This window comes from Embiotoca jacksoni, unplaced genomic scaffold (genome assembly GCF_022577435.1).
Source record: "Embiotoca jacksoni isolate LCO1_2020_lvr unplaced genomic scaffold, fEmbJac1.0.p SCAF_13, whole genome shotgun sequence".
NCBI classification, from domain to species: Eukaryota; Metazoa; Chordata; class Actinopteri; family Embiotocidae; genus Embiotoca; species Embiotoca jacksoni.
The window spans coordinates 16,657,917-16,684,809 of NW_027185263.1; the positions used below are offsets into that span (position 1 = coordinate 16,657,917).

General features: G+C 38.9%; 1 protein-coding gene across 2 annotated transcripts in view; it reads right to left on the minus strand.

Annotated features, from left to right (window-relative positions):
• Window positions 1-461: 461 nt before the first annotated feature.
• specc1 (sperm antigen with calponin homology and coiled-coil domains 1) overlaps window positions 462-26,893 on the minus strand; it is a 75,276-nt gene continuing 48,844 nt past the window's right edge. For both annotated transcript variants that reach the window (XM_069146970.1, XM_069146971.1), the window contains 3 exons: window positions 8,341-8,457; window positions 6,117-6,176; window positions 462-1,627 (listed from right to left, as the gene is read on the minus strand). In XM_069146970.1, coding sequence (XP_069003071.1) covers window positions 1,538-1,627; window positions 6,117-6,176; window positions 8,341-8,457 — 267 coding nt within the window. In that variant the 3' untranslated portion in view covers window positions 462-1,537. The remainder of the gene's footprint in view (window positions 1,628-6,116; window positions 6,177-8,340; window positions 8,458-26,893) is intronic.

Sequence of the window (26,893 nt, forward strand, 5' to 3'; positions counted from 1 at the left end):
AAACACACGAGATCAAATCAGAGTTTAGAAATGGAAACGAGCCTGAAAGAGAGAAGAAAAAAAATCACATATCTCTGAAAACTGACATAATTTAGTATTATAAACTGAAAGTTTGCCGTTTATAGACTCTTTCTCGCTCTCTTTTTTAATTTTTTATAAAGTCTTTCATTGATCCATTATAATACTCTTCAGATCCATTATCTTATTCTGCAAGTTTACTTCATGGGAAACTCCAGCCACAGAAATCTGTTAAAGAAGAAAAGGTGTGCAGTGAAGAGCCGGCAACTCTCACACACCCAGAAATCTTTTACAGCCCTGGGACAGCTTTAATGGGCTCAGTGGAAAAGCAATTTAACCTTCAGTGGAGCAAAACGGGAATATATTTGAAACACAGGGAGGAGCTGATGGCTTCAACACAAACTGAACATGTACGAGGAATTAAAAAAACAACAAATCGAATGATTGAAAATAAATCTTCACAATCCTTTATTAGGCAACAACCATCCCAGAGACCTCCAGATCTGACACCCGTAAATAGAAAACTGTCCACATTCTCCCTTTGCAGCATGTCTTGTAAATAAATAAATATCAATATATTTTATCCTTCCAAACAGAAGGGCCTCGGCAAACTCCTAAAATGTACACAGAGAAAGAGTCGTGCCCTCGACTCTACGAGTCGCTCTCCTTCACAATCCAACATACAGCACACGTTTTGCAGAGCAGCTGCGGTACCACAGTTGTAGAGAGAAGTTCTGATTGGAGGAAGAAACAGCACAGGAGGGCACGGGACGGTGCTCCACTCACTCGGTCCTCAACGCTGGAAACAAACCAAACACACACATCTATCTGTACTCATAAAAAATATTTCTACAAAACTATTCAGGAACTCTTCAAGTGTTAAATCCTCACAGACGGCAGCTGTCTCTGTTTTTTTAAGGACAAATTAAAAGGTTTCAGTTCAACTCCAACCTGTCAGGTGGGAACAGTCTCCGCTCTGGAAAACTCCAGCTCGTTTCTGGCGAGCTCTCAGTGGGAGAACAGAGCCGTTGACTGAAAGGAGACGTCCGCTGCGAACTCAGACAGAAAGCTCACACTAAAATCATGCATAGGTAGTCGTGGATTTTGTCGTGGATTTTGTCAGAACATTTGGCACGTTAGATCGTTTCCGAGGAGCATTTGATCCGCAAACGACACTGATGATGAGCAGGTAACTTTTAGAAAAGTGTCGACAGCAAAGACAACAGCTGCTCTACTGCAGAAAGTTTAATCACAAGTGTGCTGTCCACTGCTTCGAGGCTCAAATTGTGTTTTGCTTCATCACCTGTCTGTGAATGAAACGCTCAGGTGACGGTTCTAAACACTGACGGGTTCTCCGACAGCAGTCTTTGTCCGTAGTGTCAAGTGAAAAAACAGCAGCTTTGAACTTCTCAACAGCAGAGAACTCCTCGGCCTTAGTGTCGAGCAGGAAGCAGTCTGAACGTAGTGCTGACAGACGGGACAGGATCTTCATCAGTGTCCTGCTCCTCTTCCTTACCCCTCAGGTCTCAAAGTACTTGTAGATCTGGGAGACGTACTGCATGACGCTCTGCCAGTCCGGCCGGTCGGTCTTCATCAGCTCCTGGATGTCCTGCGTGGAGCAGAGAGGGAACATGTGGAGGTTAAAGTGTTGGTGTCACAGCTTGTATTGGCTTTGAGCAAACGGCACCCCCACCAGGCCAATCGGACCACAGTAAAAATGCAGCATCAAAAAGTCAGCTTCATTTATGTATTCAGAAACATCTGATTGTAAAAGTGTGTCACATACAGGGAGATTTATTATTATGAAGTCACTCTTCATTAAAGCGTCTGTCAAACATGACAGATGAATGTCAATGATAGGGATTTTCAAAATAAAAGCACATCTTTTAGACCAGCCAGAGACAGAGCAAAGATTCAACATCTGCACAAGTTCAATCATCTCCTTTCATCATCAAGTTTTCTGTAAAGAGCTCAGTCCTTGTCAGCTGCTTTGGCACAAAAACAGACAGTTATGATTCTGTGATAAACTGGCTTTTTATGCAGCCTCAGCTCATCCTGTCTGAAACAAGTAGTTTTACTCCGTTTCTTTAAGGACCTCGTCCCTAGAGACCAACTTCCAAAAAACCTGTCGTGTGACGTCACTCAGTGACCAAAGTGGCGCCGATTGGTTTAAAGCCTCCAGTCTCGCATTTCAGCCATCGCCATATTGTTTTTTTCAGAGTCAAATATCTGGATGAGCAGCGGACGAGTGATTTGTGGATCTAAACGAGAACATGAAGACACTGTGCCCGCCCACCTGTACAGAAAACCTGACCGTACCTCAGGCCTGTCAATCAAAACCAGATATGCCCCCGAACATATCTCTGTTTGAGGCCTAATATCTTAATTATAGAATTATTTTCAGAAGAACCACCAGAACACTGATCAGAAGGACTAAATTTAGCAAACAACATTTAAGCTGAATGGGAATCATAGACTGTAAATAAAGTGGACGTAGCTTCCAGGTCCGAAAAGTGATGCCAATCCAGAAATACCTTAAACTGCAATACCACCGAGTGCCAGAAGGAGTTGGCTAAAAAAAAGGCTCTGGTCCCATTCAACTTCTCACATGAAACACAAAGTCAATAACATTTTTCCACAAGTCATTACAGTGTCATTTGCTAAAGTAACTCATCAGAAATTTTGTTGGTCTATCTAAAAAAAAAAAAAATCAATAATTAGATATTAGGCCTAAAAAAGCAATATATAAGAAGTGGTGTATAACAAGTCAGATCCACCACTCGCTCCTCTCCAGTTTGTCCAAATATGGTCACTTATGACTCCAAAATAGCAAGATGGTGACTGCCGAAATGCCAAACTCTCGTTGGTTGCAGCTTGATGAGAGTCTATGGAAGCAGAGGCTTTTTGGAGCCCCTAGTGGCCATCAGTGGTATTGCACCAGCTTCTCTTTTCAGACCTGGCAGCCACTTCCACTTTCATGCCCAGTCTGTACCCCGCTTCATCGTCTTGCTGGTGCAGAGATGCTGAAAGGCCACAATAAAACTAGAAACTAACATCTCCTTGAATTCATCCGTACGTGTTTGAGCCGGTATCCGTTTTGGAATAGAACCAAGGACAGCATGAATATCCACAGCAAGATTACAGCAGGACGCCTGTGCTTGGTAAATATTAGAATAATGACCTGCTTAGTGAGTGATTATAGTGTTTTGAGAAGTGTTTTAGAAAATGTGGCATGAGACTCTTGTCATTTTAAGACTGTGGTCGGCTGTGTGGAGCTGCAGTCGGCCGCTCGGAGACTCTGACGAGTCAGACGGAGAAGCACATGACTCCACATCCAGCTGCTTCCGTTGGTTCAGATATACGCAGAAGCTTCGGTACAGCGAGCTCTGTGAGGTCTCAGCCCCCAACGGGATGACGATCAACTGCTTTTTGGGCTGTGTCTCAAGATTTCATTAACGTAGCACATTTAATAGGAGTCCTAAACAAAGAATGGAAATTTGTCAGTAGAGACAGAGTGCAACAGGGTCAGTCAGGTCAGAGTAACTCATTCGTTTCACCGCATTTTAAGTCACTGACATGGGAACAAGTTTGCTGTAGCCTATCTTGTAACCACAGGAACGTAATGGAGGATTAATAAGACAATGAAATGTGGTCTCAGTGCAACATTTAAACCTAATTCACTTCACTGCTGAGGTTGTGCTTCCATGTTTAGAGCCAATGAGCTGTTGGACAGATTTGTGTATTTTCAAAGTCACGTCAGAGCAGATATTTTAGTTGGACTTCTCTAATCCAGCCACGGTCCGTTTTATCACGTTCCTGGAGTCATGAAGCCGTCGTCAGAGGTGCAACACAGACATCATGCACAGACGTGGAGCCGGCTGCCAGACTGCTCAACATTATTCCAGTAAAGCACGTCCTTTTTAGAAGTGTGTCCTGGAAGGAATGCACTCGACGTGGTCAGTTTTAAACTGTTTGGTGTTCACACTTTCACTGTCGGTGATGAGTTGATATGTGTGTTTCAGAGAAAAATGTCTGAAAGCACACCAGTATTAAAGACTGTGTTTATGCGTCTGTATGCGTGTGGGGTGGGAGGTTGTTTTTAAGAATAACATCTGTAGACATCTGTAGACTAGGAAGAACATTTTAGCCCAGTATCAAGCCAAAGTGTGCAAAACACCCGTCATTTCACAATAGGATATCAGTCAGTGTCACGTTTTGTCTCGCACAGGCATGAAGAGAACACAGAAGTAGGAGGTCATGTGACAGAGGTCATGTCATAATGTACACACAGCGATAAAATCCTGCTTGGGAGGACGTCGGGGTTGTTTGGACGGAACAAAAACAGGACTTCACTCGGGAGACTTGAGTTCAAGTCCATGAGAAAGTAAAAGACAACGTGAGCAACTGAAGTAAGTTACTTAAATAACGTAACATACGTAACTTACGTAATGTATGTATTGTTAACTTTGTAAAACCTGAACCATGAAGTTTTTCTGAACCCAACCACTTGATTTTTGGTGCCTGAACCGTAATCATCTTACTTTAAGCACCCTGACGAGACCAAACGTGACGGACACGGTATCTCCTGGTGGACGGACGGGTGTACGACACTGTGGCGTGATACCGGCTTCGGCACTTTAATGACAATCACAGCTAAAATGAAGTGATTTAGTTTTTTCCCAAAATATCACCTAAAAAAAAATAAAATAAAAAAAATAATCACATAACCCTGTAAACATGACTTGAAATGGCCAGAATTATTATATATTTTTTTCAATCAGCTCATTGCAATGAGCGATTGGCGCCTACAGGAAAAAAAAAGAAGTTTTTTTTCTTTACCAAAGTTTGATCACTTTGGTCATTTCATATGAATGATAATTTCTCTGTTTGTGTTTCTGTCTGTGTTTTTCTTGGTGGTTTTTGAAGCCGATGAGGCCGAGCAGGAAAAATGATGTCACACTTCCCTCCAGCGACCAGGATTTAGTCAAAACCTCTTAGTCAGATCGTGATGACCGTTATGACGGTGTTTTCTCATGTTGCCAGGCGGCTGTCATCAAGTCTGATCCCACCTCACACACACGCTGTCCTCATGAAGCGACAGTTATTTCATATTTTCAAAAACCTGAGGACGTGATTTTTTTTAACCGTTTAACATCGATTGTCTTTCGGACGATTTTTAACACTGAACTGTAAATCTGAAACTCTGTCCTGCGAGCGACGTGGTCCGTCCACCACTTCGGTCCAGAACTGAAATATCTGAACAAGTTTTGGACGGATTGTCTTGTAATTTGATTGAAACATTTTTAGACCCTTCAGGGAGAAACTGCAGTAACTTGAATGATTCCTTCATTTTTCAGTTCAGGACCAATACTTCTGTTTTTAACAAAATACCTGCAGAACTAATGAGCTTCTCATCAGTCTCAGCTCATCGTTGCGTTTAGTGCGACATGCAACATTTGCTGATTTGGGTTCCTCTCCACATGAGTCTACATTTTCCTCTCAGAACATGTCTGTATACTAAATGAACTGAGTGTTTTTAGGCTCAGGCTTCACGTGTAAGATACAGAAATACAATAAGAAAGATGTAGGAATAAGTCGTATTCCTTTCAGGTGTGGACAGTTTACTCTTGATTTGTTACCGTGAGCTTGTTGAGCTACATCACTGGAAATAATGACGATTGTGACTTTGTTTACGTCACGGCCGAACATGGAGGGATTTTCTCAAAAAGTCGAAACGTTTCAGTGGAACGGAGGTTTTTTTACTCATCTATTTCTGAAAAGAGTTGGTTTTCAAAAAACAACGGAGCAATTGAAAGTCCATTTTAAATGTGAATAAGGTTTGAGGTTAGTTTTCTCTTGAAGCTAAGAAGAACAGACTCCACAATACATCCACAATAAAAGAGTCCGTATCGGATACGAGTGTTGAGATGCAGACCGTCAGGGATAAAAATGGATCAACACAACGGTTGAGGGGCCTCTCTGCTCTGAAGCTTCATATCCGGAAAATTTGTCAAATCGTAGTGGACTGTTTCCAATTAGCCTAATCAAAGGCTCTGTGTTATCTCAGTGTGTGTGAGATGTGTGGCAGCTACACTCACCAGAGAGGGTTTGATGCCAATGCTCTCGGCGGCCTGGAAAGCCAGGGTCAGATTCCGGACCTGGAGAAAAAAAGGAAAACATTGGGAGTTGAGAAAACGGGAAACTGTGTACCACACATGGAGGTTCAAACAACAACAATAAGCTCTCAGATACACAAATAAACCTTACAAACACCCAAGAGACAGCTTAAAATCTAATGAAGCCTCTGCTTGTTTGTGTGAGCATTTCAGTGTATTACATTCTCCCTTGTGGTTATCTGATCAGTGTAAAACCAGACTGGACTAAAACATCCCCGTGAACCGCATCCTTCTTCAACTGTGGAGATTTTCTGCAGCCACTTTTCCACAAATCAACACCTAAGAGTGAAATGCAAAATGAACCTCCGAGTGAGCGAAGTTGATCCAAACTCAAAGTGAATTGAAAATGGAGAGCGCAGGTCCGTGACTCTTGACACTCACAACTACTCCGACCTTCATGTTAACCCCCTCGAGACATCAGCACAGCCGCCACGATGCATCAATAAATTATAAATTCTTAATAATTAGTTCTGAATCTGCTTTAAAGAACAAATTCCCCATCGTTCACGTACGAGTCCACTTATGATGTTGCGTTCTTAAAAACATCCATGAAGGAGGGCAGTAATGGGATTATTTGGAGGACAGATTACACTGGGAAGAGGTTGGCTGTTTGGGCCTCGGGGAAAGTCACTCAGCAAGAGTTATTAAAGCCAACACACGTCTATTGAATTATTCAGGCAGATGGGCCACGCAATGTCTCTGTCATCAACTTAATGTTACACATGCACACCGACACGACCGTGTGCACACACGCCCACACGAGTAATTTGGCACGTAGGAAGTGTCGGTCCTGGTCGGAGGTGTGTGTCTATTGTTTTAATGTTATAGCAGGCTGAAGGACCTGCAGTCCCCTGAGAGGAACTACATTGATTGCGATGTTAACGTCCATACCACCTGCATTACAGAGCTGTCATCACAGAGCTGTAGCTGCTGCTCTGCGCTCCGGATCACTTACAGTAGGACTCCACAAATGCTTCATTCATAATTCATCTTCAGGCTGCTGTGTGGATAATATGCTGGAACCTATAAAATGTATACAACCACGTAAAGGAAGTCTGTAATGTGCCGGTTAATGGTGGAAAAAATGACTCCTGACGAAATGGTCTCAAAGCATTGCAGGCTGTTTTATTTTCCTCTTGGCACGCAAACATCAGTCAGACCTGCACTGGAGAAGCAGAACATTTTCACCTTCCACGGGTTCACATTTTCCACAAATAACTGCAATTCTGCAAGTCTAATTTGTGGCGAAGGACAACAGGAGGCTGAATACTTTGTTCGCTCTGCTCCTGAATCAGAGAGGAAATTCATGGTATAATTTTGAGAAAGAAAATCAGGAAAATGGTAAATGGTCTGCCTTTACATGGCACTTTATCACCCTCGAGCAGTATTGAGCTACTGGTTGAGTATGTGTATATTGAGTATCAATTTGTTATTGTTCACATAAAAGAAGCTTGTTCAGCTGGTTTGGTGGAGCTCAGCTATGTGAATACATGTTAGTTTTAGATCTACATCAGTATATCGGAGATTTTTATTTTGTCAAAGTAGCTCTCAGAGGAAAAAAGGTTAGAGACCCTTTCCACAGAGGTCTCAAAGCGGTTTATACCACCAGGCAAAATTAAAAAGACAAAAAGATGGAGGCAGAGAAAGCAAATTCAACTCACTAAAAAACTGGCTTTTTAAGGGAAAACAATAAATATGCTCAAACCAATCTCATACAACAGAAAGGATTTTTCTCAACACAGTGCTGTAATTCCCTTCCTGCACTACATGGGTTACTCACAGTGGTGAGTACAACCCAGCCATGACTGAAGATTGTAAGTTAAGCAGCATTCAGATAAAGAGGTCAGAGATTATGTGTGTGAGGAGATGACCTATTTAAGGATACGAGGAAAAAGCCAGATCGCGTTAAACGTGTTGTACGTGTGTGTCATACAAATACAGTGATTTCTGATCAGTTTAGAGTGCTTAGGACGCCCCGATTACCTGCTGATGAAGCACTTTCCTACTTGTTAAGGACCAAAATACTTCAGCACTTCAATGTGTGTGTGTGTGTGTGTGTGTGTGTGTGTGTGTGTGTGTGTGTGTGTGTGTGTGTGTGTGTGTGTGTGTGCGCGCGCGCGGGTTCAGTCTTCATGTTGTTTTCTACCTTATCTTGACTGATGAGTTCCTGATAAGGGATGTGGGCGGGCAGATATGTGTGCAAGAGGGCACAGAAAGCCAGGCCGTCACTCCAGCTGCTGCTGAAGTTGGTCACATCGATATTCTGTAGATGGAGAAAAGAAAAGGAGGCAAAAAAAACAAAAAACCTGGCATGAAGTAACAAACAATCCAAAATCCATGTCATACAATGAAAATGAGCTCAAAGTGCCCATAATGTGTGTGGGAGAGCTAATAGTTCCTTGTAAATGAACACGCCATGAAAAAAAATCCATTAAGTCAGAACCACAGGAAACAACATGAGAATTAAAAATGTAATTACATGCTGCTATGGGACTTTCAGAAACATTTTTGCCGCTTTCTGTTTCCTTCTGGGGATGTTAAGAAGATCGTCTTCCCAGATTCCCTTTAAGCCTTCGATGCCGCCTCTGATCTCTCCTCTGGGTGAAGACCGTGCATAGCAGCACGTCCAGTTTATTGTGTTTTTGTTTGCGTGATTCGCAGAGCGCCATCACCTCATACTCTGTATGTGCAGCGTGTTCAGTCTCTGCTAAGAGGAGAGGAAAGACTTCCTCCGGGCCATTGTTTGGAGGCAACAGACCTCCAAACAATGGCCCGGATTTGGATAGATAAATATTTCCGGTGTCTCCCTGTTTCATCCCTCTCATGACCTTTGGGAGACAGCGAGGGTCTCCTGAGTCGTGGATGTGTGTCTGTGAGGCTCAGTAAGCCTCCACATGTCTCTCATACCTTTATCCTTTAACACACTGGACCTGGGAAAGTCACAGCATTGTGATCCAGGTCCATCGTGTGCAGGTAGAAACACTCAAAGAGCAGACAAGATGCAACTAAAGCTACAAAATGAAACTTCCACATCCCACGTTAAAATTCCCAGGAGTATACATGTTAGCATGCTAACAGTAGCATGATCACGGTAACAATTCCAACATGTTGATGATGAACAGAATGATTGTCTGTACATTTACCACGGACAAGCTGAGGATGATGGGAATGTCGTTAGTGTGGGCATCAGGTCATAAACCGAAGTAATGGACATATTAAAATGATGGTGGTGTGATAATGAAAGTGAAGCATCACCACAGTCAATACAAGTCTTCCTCTGGGGACCACGATTTGAGACTTTGCACACAAAAAAACGTCACCATCAACTCCATGGTGATACGAGAGGTAAAATTAGGGCCATGTAATGTTGGAGTACAACTATCCCACCACAACACAAATCCTACACTCGTCCTCTTGGCATTTATTAAACAACTCAAATCTGTCCTCAACTTTCAACTTTAGAGTTTTAGTTTTTCCCCCCAAATATCCACCAATTCTTTAAAGTGGCTTCGACGTAACTCGCCTACATTCAGGATGTGGGAATCTATGAAAATGCGAATAGTCCCCGGCTCTATCTCCACCAAGCGGCAACCAACAGTGGTGTCATCCACTGGTCTTTCATGAGAAAAGTTGAATGGGAGTCTATGGAGCCTTTTTGGAGCCAACGCCTAGTGGCCCTCGGTGGTATTGCAATTAACGGCACTTCTGCATTGGCTTCACTTTTCAGACCCGGAGGCTACGTCCAGTCTCATACTGGACTTGGCCAGCCACCGCTCCGCCGCTCGCCTGTAGCTCGATGACAATGAAAGCTTCCTTCAGCAAGCTGACCAGATTGATGAGTGAAATAAACAGTCGGTGCCATAGCTGATAAAAAAAGACACCGATTGGACAGAATAACAAGGTTAAAAACTTAAACTGGAGGCCATCTTTAAGTGATTACGCCTGATCCAAACAGCCGCACTCGAAGGCAGAGTGAAAAAGAAAGCTGTCGTAGAAAAGAGGGAGATAAAATATATATAAATATATATATTGGATAACAGACAGTCTCTCCTGGGATATATCTGTGGTGTTGCAATATATTACAAATTATTACACTATTGTGGACGATGTTTGCACATTGAATTCTTTAATACTTGAATGTGTGAGGTGCATCTGCAGCTGGTAGCAGAACTGTGTTTTCCAGATGAAACTAGAAGCCCTGTTATCTCAAAAAGCATAACAAGTTGTTTTTGTAGCACAGCTGCTGATCAGAATGTTTTATGGCGATTCATTATTTTATTAAATCATTTATTTTATTGTATTCATGTTTTAAAATGTTATTTTCCCTCTCTATCTTTTTAACAGGTTGGATTTCATTTTTGCTCTGTATATCATTACTGTTCGAGATTTATTTCCTGTGTACAACGTCTCAAATTGTTCAACTGTTTACACTTGAGGCGTCTTGTTATTAATTTGTCCCTTTGAATTGCACCGACTCGTCCAAAAAGGTACAACACAAATAAAATCTGATTGACTGAAGGCAACACTTGAAGTGTTTGGGATAAAGCACTCTATGAAATATCTTCAGGTACAACCGTGTGTCTGTACACAACATCAGCTCCACTGAGACGCTGAAGAAGAGACGCGTGGCCTTGGATTTGTTTACCGTTGCTCTGAGCCAGCGGTCTTCAGTTGTGGCCCCGAGGACTCGAGCGCTCCTGATTGTCGTTCCACAAATTCAATCAGCGACGGATCCATAAGTGTGACGCCAAGTGAATAGAATTAACTACCCGAGAGGACAGAAAAACAACACATCTCCGGGTCCTCGGGACAGAAATTTTAAATCACTCCTCTAAGAAGCCCCTAAACTCCTACGAATTGTTGACAAATGTTTTATCTGTCATCACCTTCACTTGTCCACTCTGACATCATGGATGGATGTTATTGTAACTTCAACTTAATAATTAAAGGCTGAAAACCTGTGGAGAGGGAAGCTGTGGCGAGCTGGTTTGTTTTTGTGATGCTCTGATATAATCTGGTGGGTCAGACGGTTCCTGCTCGTCACTGATATTGAAATGTATCTTTTCACTGAAAGCGATCACTGATTCGTTTACATGTAACTTTAAACCACGTAGCAGAGCAGCTCTGCGGACGTCTGTCTGTTCATCCATCTGAAACGTGTCGACAAAAACCTCGTAAGGCTCCTTTCCAACACAAAATCCCCCAAATTTAACAACCACATACAAAGCACAACACGCAGAACATGTTATACGAACAATTATTAATGCGGGCCATACATGAAATTACAAGAACTAATTTCAAAACTTCAACCTTTAAACTAAATGAAATATCTCAACTATCTGATGGATTTCCATGAATTCTGCTGCAGACATGTATTTTCCACATGAATTGCAGTAACTTTGGAGCCCCCTGACTTTTCGTCTGGCATCATCGTCAAGTCATCATTTCAATTTGTCCACGACTCATCACACTCCCATCAGTCGTAGAACCCTAACAAACTTAGAAACGATGCTAAACATTAGCTACACAACATCTTTCCACGCGGGCATGTTAACACGGTGACATTAACAATTAGCTCAAAGCACGAGAACAGCCTGATTTAGCCGCCAGCATAACTGCAGACTCTGAGTTGTGTTCAATGAGCAGTTTGTAGGATTTGATGGCGTCTAGCGGTGAGGATACAGATTCACCGCTCACCCTCCTCTTCACAGAAGAGAATCTACGGTGGCTGCAGATCTCATTGACCCTCTCGAGAGTCAGTGTTTGGTTTGTCCCTGCTGGGTTACCGTAGAAACATGGCGATGCATCATGGTGGACTCCTTGCAAGACCACCTGCTTCCTGTGTAGATATGAGGGACTCAACACTGATCTGCCAATAGATCCTCCTAAATCCTACACACTGTTCACATGCAGTGAGTCCATAATTATAGTCATCATCTCTCTAAATCTGAAGTTTAAATATTGCATGGCAGCATGTCAGTGGGCCAAACCAGAATTGTTGTTATACTAAGTAGCTTAATAATTGCAGCATTATAAAATGATATGTATTGTTTCTGTACTGGAGTCATCAGGTAAAGTCACAGAGCGTTTAGTCACAATGGGATCTGAAGGTGCAGCTGCTTCATCTGAATTAAACCAAACAGGATGCAAAGTCCAGAGCTCTGGCTGTGTTTACGTTCACTGTTATTTGTCACTATGAGGGAAAAAAAATCACCACAGAAATCAAACATCTCTCAAACAACTCCCTTTCAGTATAAACTGATAACCGCTTTACTGATCAGCATGTGCTGTTAATTAACAGCAACGTTTTATTTCGCTGAAAGTGAATCTGGAAGCACAATCCTCCTCTCATCTGTCTATTGTCTGTGAAGGGCAGACCTGTGCAGTCATGTCAGCCTGCATTCCTCTCATAACTCCCCCTTCACTCTTGGAGCTGTCACAGCAGCACCACTAGTAGCACTCTGTGTGTGTGTGTGTGTGTGTGTGTGTGTGTGTGTGTGTGTGATGTATGTGTAGACTGACACACACACACAGATGGAGTGATAGGGTGGTTAGTCATACTCTAAGACCAAGACAGACAATAACAAACCAGCTGATAAGAGAGGAGTGCAGGGGGCAGTTTGTGTGTGCGTGTGAGAGAGAGTGTGTCTGGGCGTCCGGGGGGGGGGGGGGGGGGGGGGGTGGAGGGGAGGAGTGGGTGTCTGAGGAGAACTCATCCTAATCCAGGCCAGGGCCGGCAGGTATGTACGAGTTCAGGGTGGGGGGAGGCAGAGGGAGACAGTGGGGGAGTTCGTTCTGGGTGGAAAGAGAAAGAGAGGGAGAGAGGCATGAATGCTAAAACAGCAGCGGACAACAACAGCTCTCTGGGAGCCGGCTCAGAAAAGCAAACACAGCATCAAGCGACAGGAAGCGTCTCGCTCGGCACAAAAGGCAGAGCCGTTTGCTTTTTAGGGCTCAGAGAAAGAGAGTATGAGAGAGAAGCAGGGAGTTGAACAGAGAGAAAAGACAGTTGAACTGAGGGTATATTGCTTTGGTCTGCCACCAAGTGGAGAGCAGATTAGATCTATAATAGTATAGATATCAAACCGTTAACAGATTAGATATATAATAGTATCATATCAATCCGTTAACAGATTAGATCTATAATAGTATCATATCAATCCGTTAACAGATTAGATCTATAATAGTATACATATCAAACCGTTAACAGATTAGATATATAATAGTATCATATCAATCCGTTAACAGATTAGATCTATAATAGTATCATATCAATCCGTTAACAGATTAGATCTATAATAGTATACATATCAAACCGTTAACAGATTAGATCTATAATAGTATACATATCAATCCGTTAACAGATTAGATCTATAATAGTATCATATCAATCCGTTAACAGATTAGATCTATAATAGTATACATATCAAACCGTTAACAGATTAGATCTATAATAGTATACATATCAATCCGTTAACAGATTAGATCTATAATAGTATACATATCAAACCGTTAACAGATTAGATCTATAATAGTATCATATCAATCCGTTAACAGATTAGATCTATAATAGTATACATATCAAACCGTTAACAGATTAGATCTATAATAGTATACATATCAATCCGTTAACAGATTAGATCTATAATAGTATCATATCAATCCGTTAACAGATTAGATCTATAATAGTATACATATCAAACCGTTAACAGATTAGATCTATAATAGTATACATATCAAACCGTTAACAGATTAGATCTATAATAGTATCATATCAATCCGTTAACAGATTAGATCTATAATAGTATACATATCAATCCGTTAACAGATTAGATCTATAATAGTATACATATCAAACCGTTAACAGATTAGATCTATAATAGTATACATATCAAACCGTTAACAGATTAGATCTATAATAGTATCATATCAATCCGTTAACAGATTAGATCTATAATAGTATACATATCAAACCGTTAACAGATTAGATCTATAATAGTATCATATCAATCCGTTAACAGATTAGATCTATAATAGTATCATATCAAACCGTTAACAGATTAGATCTATAATAGTATACATATCAAACCGTTAACAGATTAGATCTATAATAGTATACATATCAATCCGTTAACAGATTAGATCTATAATAGTATACATATCAAACCGTTAACAGATTAGATCTATAATAGTATACATATCAAACCGTTAACAGATTAGATCTATAATAGTATACATATCAAACCGTTAACAGATTAGATCTATAATAGTATACATATCAATCCGTTAACAGATTAGATCTATAATAGTATACATATCAAACCGTTAACAGATTAGATCTATAATAGTATACATATCAATCCGTTAACAGATTAGATCTATAATAGTATACATATCAAACCGTTAACAGATTAGATCTATAATAGTATACATATCAATCCGTTAACAGATTAGATCTATAATAGTATCATATCAATCCGTTAACAGATTAGATCTATAATAGTATACATATCAAACCGTTAACAGATTAGATCTATAATAGTATACATATCAAACCGTTAACAGATTAGATCTATAATAGTATACATATCAAACCGTTAACAGATTAGATCTATAATAGTATACATATCAAACCGTTAACAGATTAGATCTATAATAGTATACATATCAAACCGTTAACAGATTAGATCTATAATAGTATACATATCAATCCGTTAACAGATTAGATCTATAATAGTATACATATCAAACCGTTAACAGATTAGATCTATAATAGTATACATATCAAACCGTTAACAGATTAGATCTATAATAGTATACATATCAATCCGTTAACAGATTAGATCTATAATAGTATACATATCAAACCGTTAACAGATTAGATCTATAATAGTATACATATCAAACCGTTAACAGATTAGATCTATAATAGTATCATATCAATCCGTTAACAGATTAGATCTATAATAGTATACATATCAAACCGTTAACAGATTAGATCTATAATAGTATCATATCAATCCGTTAACAGATTAGATCTATAATAGTATCATATCAAACCGTTAACAGATTAGATCTATAATAGTATACATATCAAACCGTTAACAGATTAGATCTATAATAGTATACATATCAATCCGTTAACAGATTAGATCTATAATAGTATACATATCAAACCGTTAACAGATTAGATCTATAATAGTATACATATCAAACCGTTAACAGATTAGATCTATAATAGTATCATATCAATCCGTTAACAGATTAGATCTATAATAGTATACATATCAAACCGTTAACAGATTAGATCTATAATAGTATACATATCAAACCGTTAACAGATTAGATCTATAATAGTATACATATCAAACCGTTAACAGATTAGATCTATAATAGTATCATATCAATCCGTTAACAGATTAGATCTATAATAGTATCATATCAATCCGTTAACAGATTAGATCTATAATAGTATACATATCAAACCGTTAACAGATTAGATCTATAATAGTATCATATCAATCCGTTAACAGATTAGATCTATAATAGTATCATATCAAACCGTTAACAGATTAGATCTATAATAGTATACATATCAAACCGTTAACAGATTAGATCTATAATAGTATACATATCAATCCGTTAACAGATTAGATCTATAATAGTATACATATCAAACCGTTAACAGATTAGATCTATAATAGTATCATATCAATCCGTTAACAGATTAGATCTATAATAGTATACATATCAAACCGTTAACAGATTAGATCTATAATAGTATACATATCAATCCGTTAACAGATTAGATCTATAATAGTATACATATCAAACCGTTAACAGATTAGATCTATAATAGTATACATATCAAACCGTTAACAGATTAGATCTATAATAGTATACATATCAAACCGTTAACAGATTAGATCTATAATAGTATACATATCAATCCGTTAACAGATTAGATCTATAATAGTATACATATCAAACCGTTAACAGATTAGATCTATAATAGTATACATATCAATCCGTTAACAGATTAGATCTATAATAGTATACATATCAAACCGTTAACAGATTAGATCTATAATAGTATACATATCAATCCGTTAACAGATTAGATCTATAATAGTATCATATCAATCCGTTAACAGATTAGATCTATAATAGTATACATATCAAACCGTTAACAGATTAGATCTATAATAGTATACATATCAAACCGTTAACAGATTAGATCTATAATAGTATACATATCAAACCGTTAACAGATTAGATCTATAATAGTATACATATCAAACCGTTAACAGATTAGATCTATAATAGTATACATATCAAACCGTTAACAGATTAGATCTATAATAGTATACATATCAATCCGTTAACAGATTAGATCTATAATAGTATACATATCAAACCGTTAACAGATTAGATCTATAATAGTATACATATCAAACCGTTAACAGATTAGATCTATAATAGTATACATATCAATCCGTTAACAGATTAGATCTATAATAGTATACATATCAAACCGTTAACAGATTAGATCTATAATAGTATACATATCAAACCGTTAACAGATTAGATCTATAATAGTATCATATCAATCCGTTAACAGATTAGATCTATAATAGTATACATATCAAACCGTTAACAGATTAGATCTATAATAGTATCATATCAATCCGTTAACAGATTAGATCTATAATAGTATCATATCAAACCGTTAACAGATTAGATCTATAATAGTATACATATCAAACCGTTAACAGATTAGATCTATAATAGTATACATATCAATCCGTTAACAGATTAGATCTATAATAGTATACATATCAAACCGTTAACAGATTAGATCTATAATAGTATACATATCAAACCGTTAACAGATTAGATCTATAATAGTATCATATCAATCCGTTAACAGATTAGATCTATAATAGTATACATATCAAACCGTTAACAGATTAGATCTATAATAGTATACATATCAAACCGTTAACAGATTAGATCTATAATAGTATACATATCAAACCGTTAACAGATTAGATCTATAATAGTATCATATCAATCCGTTAACAGATTAGATCTATAATAGTATCATATCAATCCGTTAACAGATTAGATCTATAATAGTATACATATCAAACCGTTAACAGATTAGATCTATAATAGTATCATATCAATCCGTTAACAGATTAGATCTATAATAGTATCATATCAAACCGTTAACAGATTAGATCTATAATAGTATACATATCAAACCGTTAACAGATTAGATCTATAATAGTATACATATCAATCCGTTAACAGATTAGATCTATAATAGTATACATATCAAACCGTTAACAGATTAGATCTATAATAGTATCATATCAATCCGTTAACAGATTAGATCTATAATAGTATACATATCAAACCGTTAACAGATTAGATCTATAATAGTATACATATCAAACCGCTAACAGATTAGATCTATAATAGTATACATATCAATCCGTTAACAGATTAGATCTATAATAGTATACATATCAATCCGTTAACAGATTAGATCTATAATAGTATACATATCAATCCGCTAACAGATTAGATCTATAATAGTATCATATCAATCCGTTAACAGATTAGATCTATAATAGTATACATATCAATCCGTTAACAGATTAGATCTATAATAGTATACATATCAAACCGTTAACAGATTAGATCTATAATAGTATACATATCAATCCGTTAACAGATTAGATCTATAATAGTATACATATCAATCCGTTAACAGATTAGATCTATAATAGTATACATATCAATCCGTTAACAGATTAGATCTATAATAGTATACATATCAAACCGTTAACAGATTAGATCTATAATAGTATCATATCAATCCGTTAACAGATTAGATCTATAATAGTATACATATCAAACCGTTAACAGATTAGATCTATAATAGTATCATATCAATCCGTTAACAGATTAGATCTATAATAGTATCATATCAAACCGTTAACAGATTAGATCTATAATAGTATACATATCAAACCGTTAACAGATTAGATCTATAATAGTATACATATCAATCCGTTAACAGATTAGATCTATAATAGTATACATATCAAACCGTTAACAGATTAGATCTATAATAGTATACATATCAAACCGTTAACAGATTAGATCTATAATAGTATACATATCAATCCGTTAACAGATTAGATCTATAATAGTATACATATCAAACCGCTAACAGATTAGATCTATAATAGTATACATATCAATCCGTTAACAGATTAGATCTATAATAGTATACATATCAAACCGTTAACAGATTAGATCTATAATAGTATACATATCAATCCGTTAACAGATTAGATCTATAATAGTATACATATCAATCCGTTAACAGATTAGATCTATAATAGTATACATATCAATCCGTTAACAGATTAGATCTATAATAGTATACATATCAAACCGTTAACAGATTAGATCTATAATAGTATCATATCAATCCGTTAACAGATTAGATCTATAATAGTATACATATCAATCCGTTAACAGATTAGATCTATAATAGTATACATATCAATCCGTTAACAGATTAGATCTATAATAGTATACATATCAAACCGTTAACAGATTAGATCTATAATAGTATCATATCAATCCGTTAACAGATTAGATCTATAATAGTATACATATCAATCCGTTAACAGATTAGATCTATAATAGTATACATATCAAACCGTTAACAGATTAGATCTATAATAGTATACATATCAAACCGTTAACAGATTAGATCTATAATAGTATACATATCAATCCGTTAACAGATTAGATCTATAATAGTATCATATCAATCCGTTAACAGATTAGATCTATAATAGTATACATATCAAACCGTTAACAGATTAGATCTATAATAGTATCATATCAATCCGTTAACAGATTAGATCTATAATAGTATACATATCAAACCGTTAACAGATTAGATCTATAATAGTATCATATCAAACCGTTAACAGATTAGATCTATAATAGTATACATATCAAACCGTTAACAGATTAGATCTATAATAGTATCATATCAATCCGTTAACAGATTAGATCTATAATAGTATCATATCAAACCGTTAACAGATTAGATCTATAATAGTATACATATCAAACCGTTAACAGATTAGATCTATAATAGTATCATATCAATCCGTCAACAGATTAGATCTATAATAGCTTACATATCAATAGTGTTCTAATGCAGAATAGAAAAGCCTTCAGCAGTGACTCTCAGCCTTCAAATGGAGCCCAAACACCGTTATTTAAAATATCCGGTCAATGTCACATTAAGCTGACATCAAAATATGTGCAGCTACTGTAGAAAAAAAGTGGAATGAGTGGTGGAGAATAACACTTCCCCAATGACATGTGACTAGAGTTAAAACAAACATTTATTTATCGAGTCGGAGTGTAAAAATAAGCTTGAAAAAATGAATAACAATTTCCTAAATGAGTCTTTAAATCATTTGTTTTGCTGGATCGACCATCCGAAATCCAAATATATTCATTTTATAAGAACATGAAACAGAGAACAGCAGAAAACTGTGAGGAGGACTGAGATGCTGCCAACAGCGATATCTCTGGTGTCGATTGTTTTTCTGCCGATAAACATATCAATGAATCGAATCATCATTTCAGATCTATGTGTGATTTTTAGCTGCAGTGGACAGTGAAGGCCAACGCAGTGTCTCCTGCAGCCTGGGCGACACATCCTCTCTGCTGTAAACCATTTAGAAATGGAATTCACAGACAAGCTGGACAGCAGCCAGACACTAAACACCACACACAGAGCAGTTTAGCACTGCAGCAGCACAAGGTAAGCCTGCGCTCTCTGCTGCCACAGCTCAATGCTACTGGACTGGTGTGAAGCCCAGTAGCTGCTGTCGTGCTTTCATGACGCTTCACACTCCATTGTCAACGTGGCATTGTTGTAATATTGAGCTCTTACTCACAGATCAAGAATGTAAAGAGAGCAAAGCACAATGCAACACGCGGCATGCAGGCCGGCAGGGATGGAGGATAGCTATGCTGTGACACATACGCTTAGTTACACTGTGTGTCATTTGGTTTGTCATCAAACCGTGTGCACACATTTGTTGAAAAGTCATTCGTCTAAAAGGGTGAAAGCGGAAAAACTTCAGGCCAGTAAATCGGCCGACTGACGAGATCGTCTCAGTGTATCTCCTCATTATATCTCCTCTCATTACATCCCCATATCCGACCGCGAGGGAATGAATGGGGCAGCAAGAACACAAACAGCAAATAAATGTCACAATATGAGAGAGGAACCAAACCAAAAATTACACAGAGAGTAAAGAAGAATGTTGGAGGAGAACAAAAGGAAAAGAAGAAAAAGAAGTTTGAAATAAAAGGACAAAGGCAGGAGACAGAGAGAGAGACGGGAGAGAGGAGGAGAACGCCCTAATGGACCTTGCAATGAATCATAGTCATGAGCAATGACAGACTGAAAGCCGAGCAGGCGGGACCGTGAAGATAAAGATGGAGCAACAGGAAAGGTCAGAGCTGGTGGAGCTGGAGAGTGCTGCTCTCCAGACCGTCTGTCCATCTCATGGAGCCGCTCTGCACACGGGACATAGTCCTGAGTGGGGAGGGTGACGGGGGTCAGAGAGGGCACTGCAGCACACGGTCAACTGCATCCACGCTTTATTGTATGTCACCTGCCAAACGAATGTAGTGCAATGTATGGTCGCACACTTCTACAAAATAATGCAATTACTCATCACTCAAAATATTCTAAAGAGCTAAAACAGCACATCTCTATGTGGACTATAACCACATCTGTGACAAGGAGTTATGTAATGTATCACTGCAACACTGTAATGTACAAGCTGCAACCAACAATGACATCACCCGTTGGGTTGTGAAAACTTGCTGTTCGAAAGTCTCGAAATTCAGATTCTGTCAATCAAACCGACACGCCCCCAAAAATGCTGCTTTTTAAGGCAAAATATCAGATTAATGACGGGATTCTTTTCAGATGGATGCAAGAAAACAAAGAAAACTTTAGCCAATCACAGCATTATAACTTGTGGAAATTTTTTTATTGACTTTGTATTTCATGGGGGTTGAAATGGAAGTTGAATGGAAGTCTATGGAGCTGGGGTCTGTTTGGAGCCGACCCCTAGCGGCCCTCAGTGATATTGCAGTTTAAGGCGCTTCCAAATGGGCCTCATTTTTCAGACCCAGAAGCTACTTCCACTCTTATATACACTCTATGGTGAGGTATTTAGATGGTGAGGAGCGGAGGTGGACTGACTAACAGCCCACCCACCTATACTGAAGATCTGCCTGCATCCTAGGCATGTCAATCAAACTATGTATTTCATGAGAGAATTTGATGCTTTTTTAATGGGAGTCTACTGGAGCCAGGGTTTCCAGCCCCTAGTGGTTCTCACTGGTATTGCACTTTATTACACTTCCACATTATCTTCCCTTTTCAGACCTGGAGTCTACATCCATTGTACTGAACACTTCCTGGATCTTTCTGGCCTCTCTCATTATCATCTCATCTGATAAAAAAAAAAAAAAAAAAAAAAAAAAAAAGATTGCAAACAAGCATATTTCTCAAAATGTCACAGCGTTCTTTTAATATTAGGCAGCTCAACACATTTCCTTCCATTGTTACCTTGGAATATGTAGCTGTACATCAAGGTCAAGCCAAGAGAATCTAGTAACCACTCAGCACAAACACTCACCAAGTGTCGTGAGTGACTCTGTATATGTATTTTTTTTTTTTAATTTTTTTATCCTAGACAGCCTCAAGACTTTTCTATCTAAATTTGACCGACAGCATATCATGATCATCATTAAGTGAGTGTGATGAGTGATGAATATAAGAACAAATAACACATTTATTAAAATATTTCAGTCCATTTCAGCTGTAAAGACACCTCTATTACCACCATTAGTAATTGTTTATTTTACAGTGACGAGCTCACCCACAATTACTGTTAATCCCACATTATTAGAATTTAATGCCTGCTCTTTGAACTCCAACCCTCTTCCCCTCCTCGATGTCTGACCTCCATTCCACACTCACCTGGGGGTCCGTTCCTGTCTCTCAATGATTTTTTGTGTGTGTGTGTGTGTGAATTTCCCAGACGAGGCCGGATAAGCTGTGCACTCTCAGGCCCAGCTGAGCCCAAAGTTCAGAGCCTTTGCTCATTGTTCCCATCTTGAACAAACAGTACATTTATTTTTGTTTGGCTTCTATGGTTAATTGAGAAAAAAAAAAAGAGTTTAAAAAGTGTCTGGAGCTGTCCTAAATTAAGACATCAAAGAGCCTGAAAAATATACAGCAGGAGGATAGAGTGTTTTCCAACAGGCTGAATGTTCAAGGGCACTTTGCTTATTCAACAAGGCTGAAAATGGCCACTCTTATAAAACAAGTAGACATTTTGCTTCTCAATACAAGACAACAGTTTTTTACAACTGAGGTGAAAGGATTCACCGTGTATGTCAAAAGTTTTGACGCAATAATTTATGATTTCGCTGCTAAAAAAACTTTATATGAAAATGTTCCAGATTGTTTTATGATAATAATTGATTGTATCCTAGTTGCTGTCCAACCACAACGTCCATTCAAGCAATGTAAAGACAGAAGGAGAGCAGGAAGTTACGAACACAGAAAAGACAATGCAGATTGCTTCCCGTGCAGCATCACTGTCTTTTGGTTCAGAGCTAACAAACTGCCTTGAAAACCAGCGTAACAGAAGGTGGATAAAAGCAGTCTTGTGTTTCAAGTCTATGTCCAGTCCAGCGCTGACGTGCACGGGATCACTTGGGAATACAAATTTCTTGTAAGAGGCCCCTTCAGTCGCTCCCACAGGGTACAGTCAATCAGAGCAAGCTCAAGGTCTTCGCCGATCGATCTGTGCTTCCCAGAATCTGACATTTGAGGTGTGACAGAGTCGTCTCATGAGAGTTTAACAGATCAGGCATTCAGCAGCTCAATGGACCGCTGCGTTACTCAGTGTGGAGGCGACTGCTGAATAAACAAACCCCTTCACACACCTTATTCTCCCTCCGGGGTTAAAAAGCTCTTCTCCATGGTGATAGCTCGGCCATTGTACTTGCGTACCTTTGTGTTTATATGCATTTCATTTGCTATGTTTTCCCCTTTTTTCTTTCCCTCAAACTGTATTTACTGTCACAGAGACACCATCCATATGGCAAACACATGTTGACACACACACACACACACACACACACACACACACACACACACACACACACACACACACACACACACACCTGAGCCTCGACTGGTGCATGATTTAAGACGTCGGCCATGGCAACCCATTTTTTCCCCCACTGTCACCTACATAAATTACTAAAGTAGAAAAGCATGACTTCACCTGTCCTGTTACCTGATACGAGACAACCATTAGTTGTTTAAGCACATCATACATCTAATTACACCCTCTCTCTGTTCTGATTACATGTCCTCATCTCTCTCTCTCTCTCATTCCTTTATTGATCACAGATAAGTGTGACATCAGCTACACTCACTGTTCCCTCAGCAGCCATAAAACATCAAATAATCTCCCAGCATGCATTAGCTCCCGGTTTCTGTTTCACCTTAATTAGGCTGCTGTTTGACCAAAAAGGTTTGCCGACAATAGGACTGTAATAAAAACCGGCACGGGGCTGACCCTCCCATCAGCTTCATATCCGTCTCACACGGCAGCTTTTCTGGCTCACTGCTGGCAGATGATATAAGAGCTTGTTTCCTGACTCCACGCTTGGAGACAGAGAGAGGATGGAAAGTGAACGGCGATGGTCAAAACTGCCTCTTCAAACTGACCATTAATTATGTAGCCCGAAGAGGCCAAGCACAAATTACAACTCACTGACTCTTTACTGAAGAGACAATTAGTGTTGACTTATTATCTCTTTGACCTTAGTCAAGAGAGAAACCGCAAAGTGCATGTGGATGTATTGATGGAACTTAACCTCACTAACCTTTATCAGAGCCGAACACAAGCATGGCAGAGAAACCTGGACGTGGTTGTATTTCTGGAGTTTCGTTGTCGTCCCTGTCCTTTGCTGTACAGCAGCTACAGACCAGGTGACATATCAGTCGTCTCTCTGGACATTAGACGTGTAATTAGTGGCTTCACCGTAGACAGAGGCCTCGTAACGCCGCGTCAGCCTGACCTTTCGCCAGACATATGCAGCCCGGCACATCATCTGACAGCAACCTTTTCTCTCAGCCCGCCAAGCAGAGGCTTGTGGTCAGAGTCAGATGTCCTGATGCAGTGCACTCAACACGGCTCCACTTACCGTAACTGATGCACAAACACTGTAAGTCAAACACATTAAACTTCCACAAAATATTTTGGGAAATTGTTGTTGCAGGACCTTTTGCTCAGTCTAATTTCACAGATGTTGGAGGTATAAAATCAGGGTTTTCCCTAATGTTCAACCCGAGTGTTTTTTCACAGTGCCTTACATTTATAGCTTCATTATAAGCTTTGCTTAACCAATGCTTTTAGGGCAGACAGGGCATTTTTAAATAAATAATGTCACTATAATAGTAAAAAAAATGTTTTAAATGTATAGTATTCGGTCGAATAACTTCTCAGCACCTTCCACCTACGAAGCCCTCCAGAAACCAGGGAAAACCCGGTAAATAACTGGTGTGCTTCTCCTATTCTCATCCTTTGTGCTTGATGCAGACAGTTAGTCGCATTTTATCTCACAGTCTGTACTGCATATTTACTGTATAATATAATGTAAAGAAGTTCTTTGGAAACCTGGTCTGATGGACGGATGTACAAACATTGTTGTCTTTATTCCCTTAAAACAAACAAAACAATTGATCTGAACATGTTTCTGAAAAACTGCCATGAGTTAACAGGAAACTAAATTTCATCAGATATACAAATGTATGCTGAAATGAGCCTGAGGAAATACATGAAGGAGCCGTCACACTTCCAAAAATAGACACTTTTAAGGTTAACTGCCGAATAGTCCGTTAATAAAGCTAATTCCAGAGCAGGTACATGTCGCACATGGACACGGTGCATAAACACGCAGGATCACAGCTGGAGTCAAAAATAGTTACTCCTGGAGGGAAGTGATTATGCCACAGACTGAAACACTCCTAGTAGCCAAAGCTTCTTATTGCATTCCTAACAGTTGCAACTAATCACACCGTGTTTCTAAGCCCTTTGTGAGAGGGGATCATAGGTTCCATAGTTAAATCCAGACCAATGGGAATGAGGCTCGTGTGAGGGTTTCACCCTGCTAGAAGAAACTGCCCTGAACTAAACTGATATTTGTTGTTCAATTTGGTTTACTATTTAACACAAGTCCATTTACACTGAAGCAGTGATGGAGCGCAACTAAGAATATTTCAGGGAGAAATATTCTACTTTTTACTACATTATATTCATATAACAGTTGCAGTGAAGAGTTACTTCGCCCAGCAGGATTTCACGTCCAAAAACAGATGATGGAGAAATAAAATATGACACATTTTGAAGATTAAACTATACCCCAAAAGACATAAAATAGTTATGCAGTCCCAAAACCTATCTAACAGCAGTGCGAGGTGAGAAGGGACAATAAACTGCCTAAAAACATACAACCGGTGGACTCTGTTTAGCCTTTTAATCCCCCATTTCAAGATTTGTTAGTTTCCTCTGCAGCACATTATTTAGAACATTTTTGGAATAACTTTATTTCAATGAGCTGATGTTGGAGACTGTGACGTTAATCACTACCAAACCAGTGACCTTTCATTACAAACCGCTGTGTGTAAACATGCTGCTTCTGCCCAACGATCCACATCAGTACAAGCTGAGCCACGGCCGTCTGTGTGCAGGTCCAGCATCTTATCAGACAGATCAACAGTTTTATCTCCTGTTGTCAGATGTTTCCACAACAGAACATCTGCTGTGTGTGTTCTACCAACACATGTGATCCAGCCTCATATGGAAGCAGGGTGACTCAAAGTTCACTGAGCCGCTCTGTACTCGAGAAACAGCAACTATTGATGTGACAACTCATCCAATAACGCAGACTATTCATCATTGGGAGAGCCGGATCTATTTTTAGCAGTTATCATCACCTGTGACTGACTTTGTCAAGCTAGAGCCACACTCCATTAGAGTGACCCTAAAGAGGACAGAAACAGAGTCGCTTATATTTGAACTAATAATTAATCTTCCATCGGAGGGCGGAAATGACTCCTCTTCCTTATAAAGTAGAGTTTACAGGCTGCAACCGGTCTGCTTGCTTTTAAGAGTTTTAGCATTAGCATTAGATGCTGGCAGTCTGGCACAAAAACATGATGATTACATAGGCAAATCTCTAATCCCATTGGGTTTAATGGGCTCCTTAAACTGGGTATTAGGGGAGCAGCTAAGCCAGGTGATTGTCAGCATGGACCGAGAAACTGCGAACACAACGTAGTAACAATGCATGAGCAAATGGACATGCATAAAAAACAAGCGGGTGCTATAAATAGACACATGTATAAATCCAGTATGTCTTCGACACTGAGTGCTTTGCCCTATTGTTTCCATTACCGCCGGGCCACAGTGACTTCATATCCCCTGAGAGATGACAGATGGGTTCAGGGTGGGTGATGTGGGCAGACACAGTGATGTGCCGCT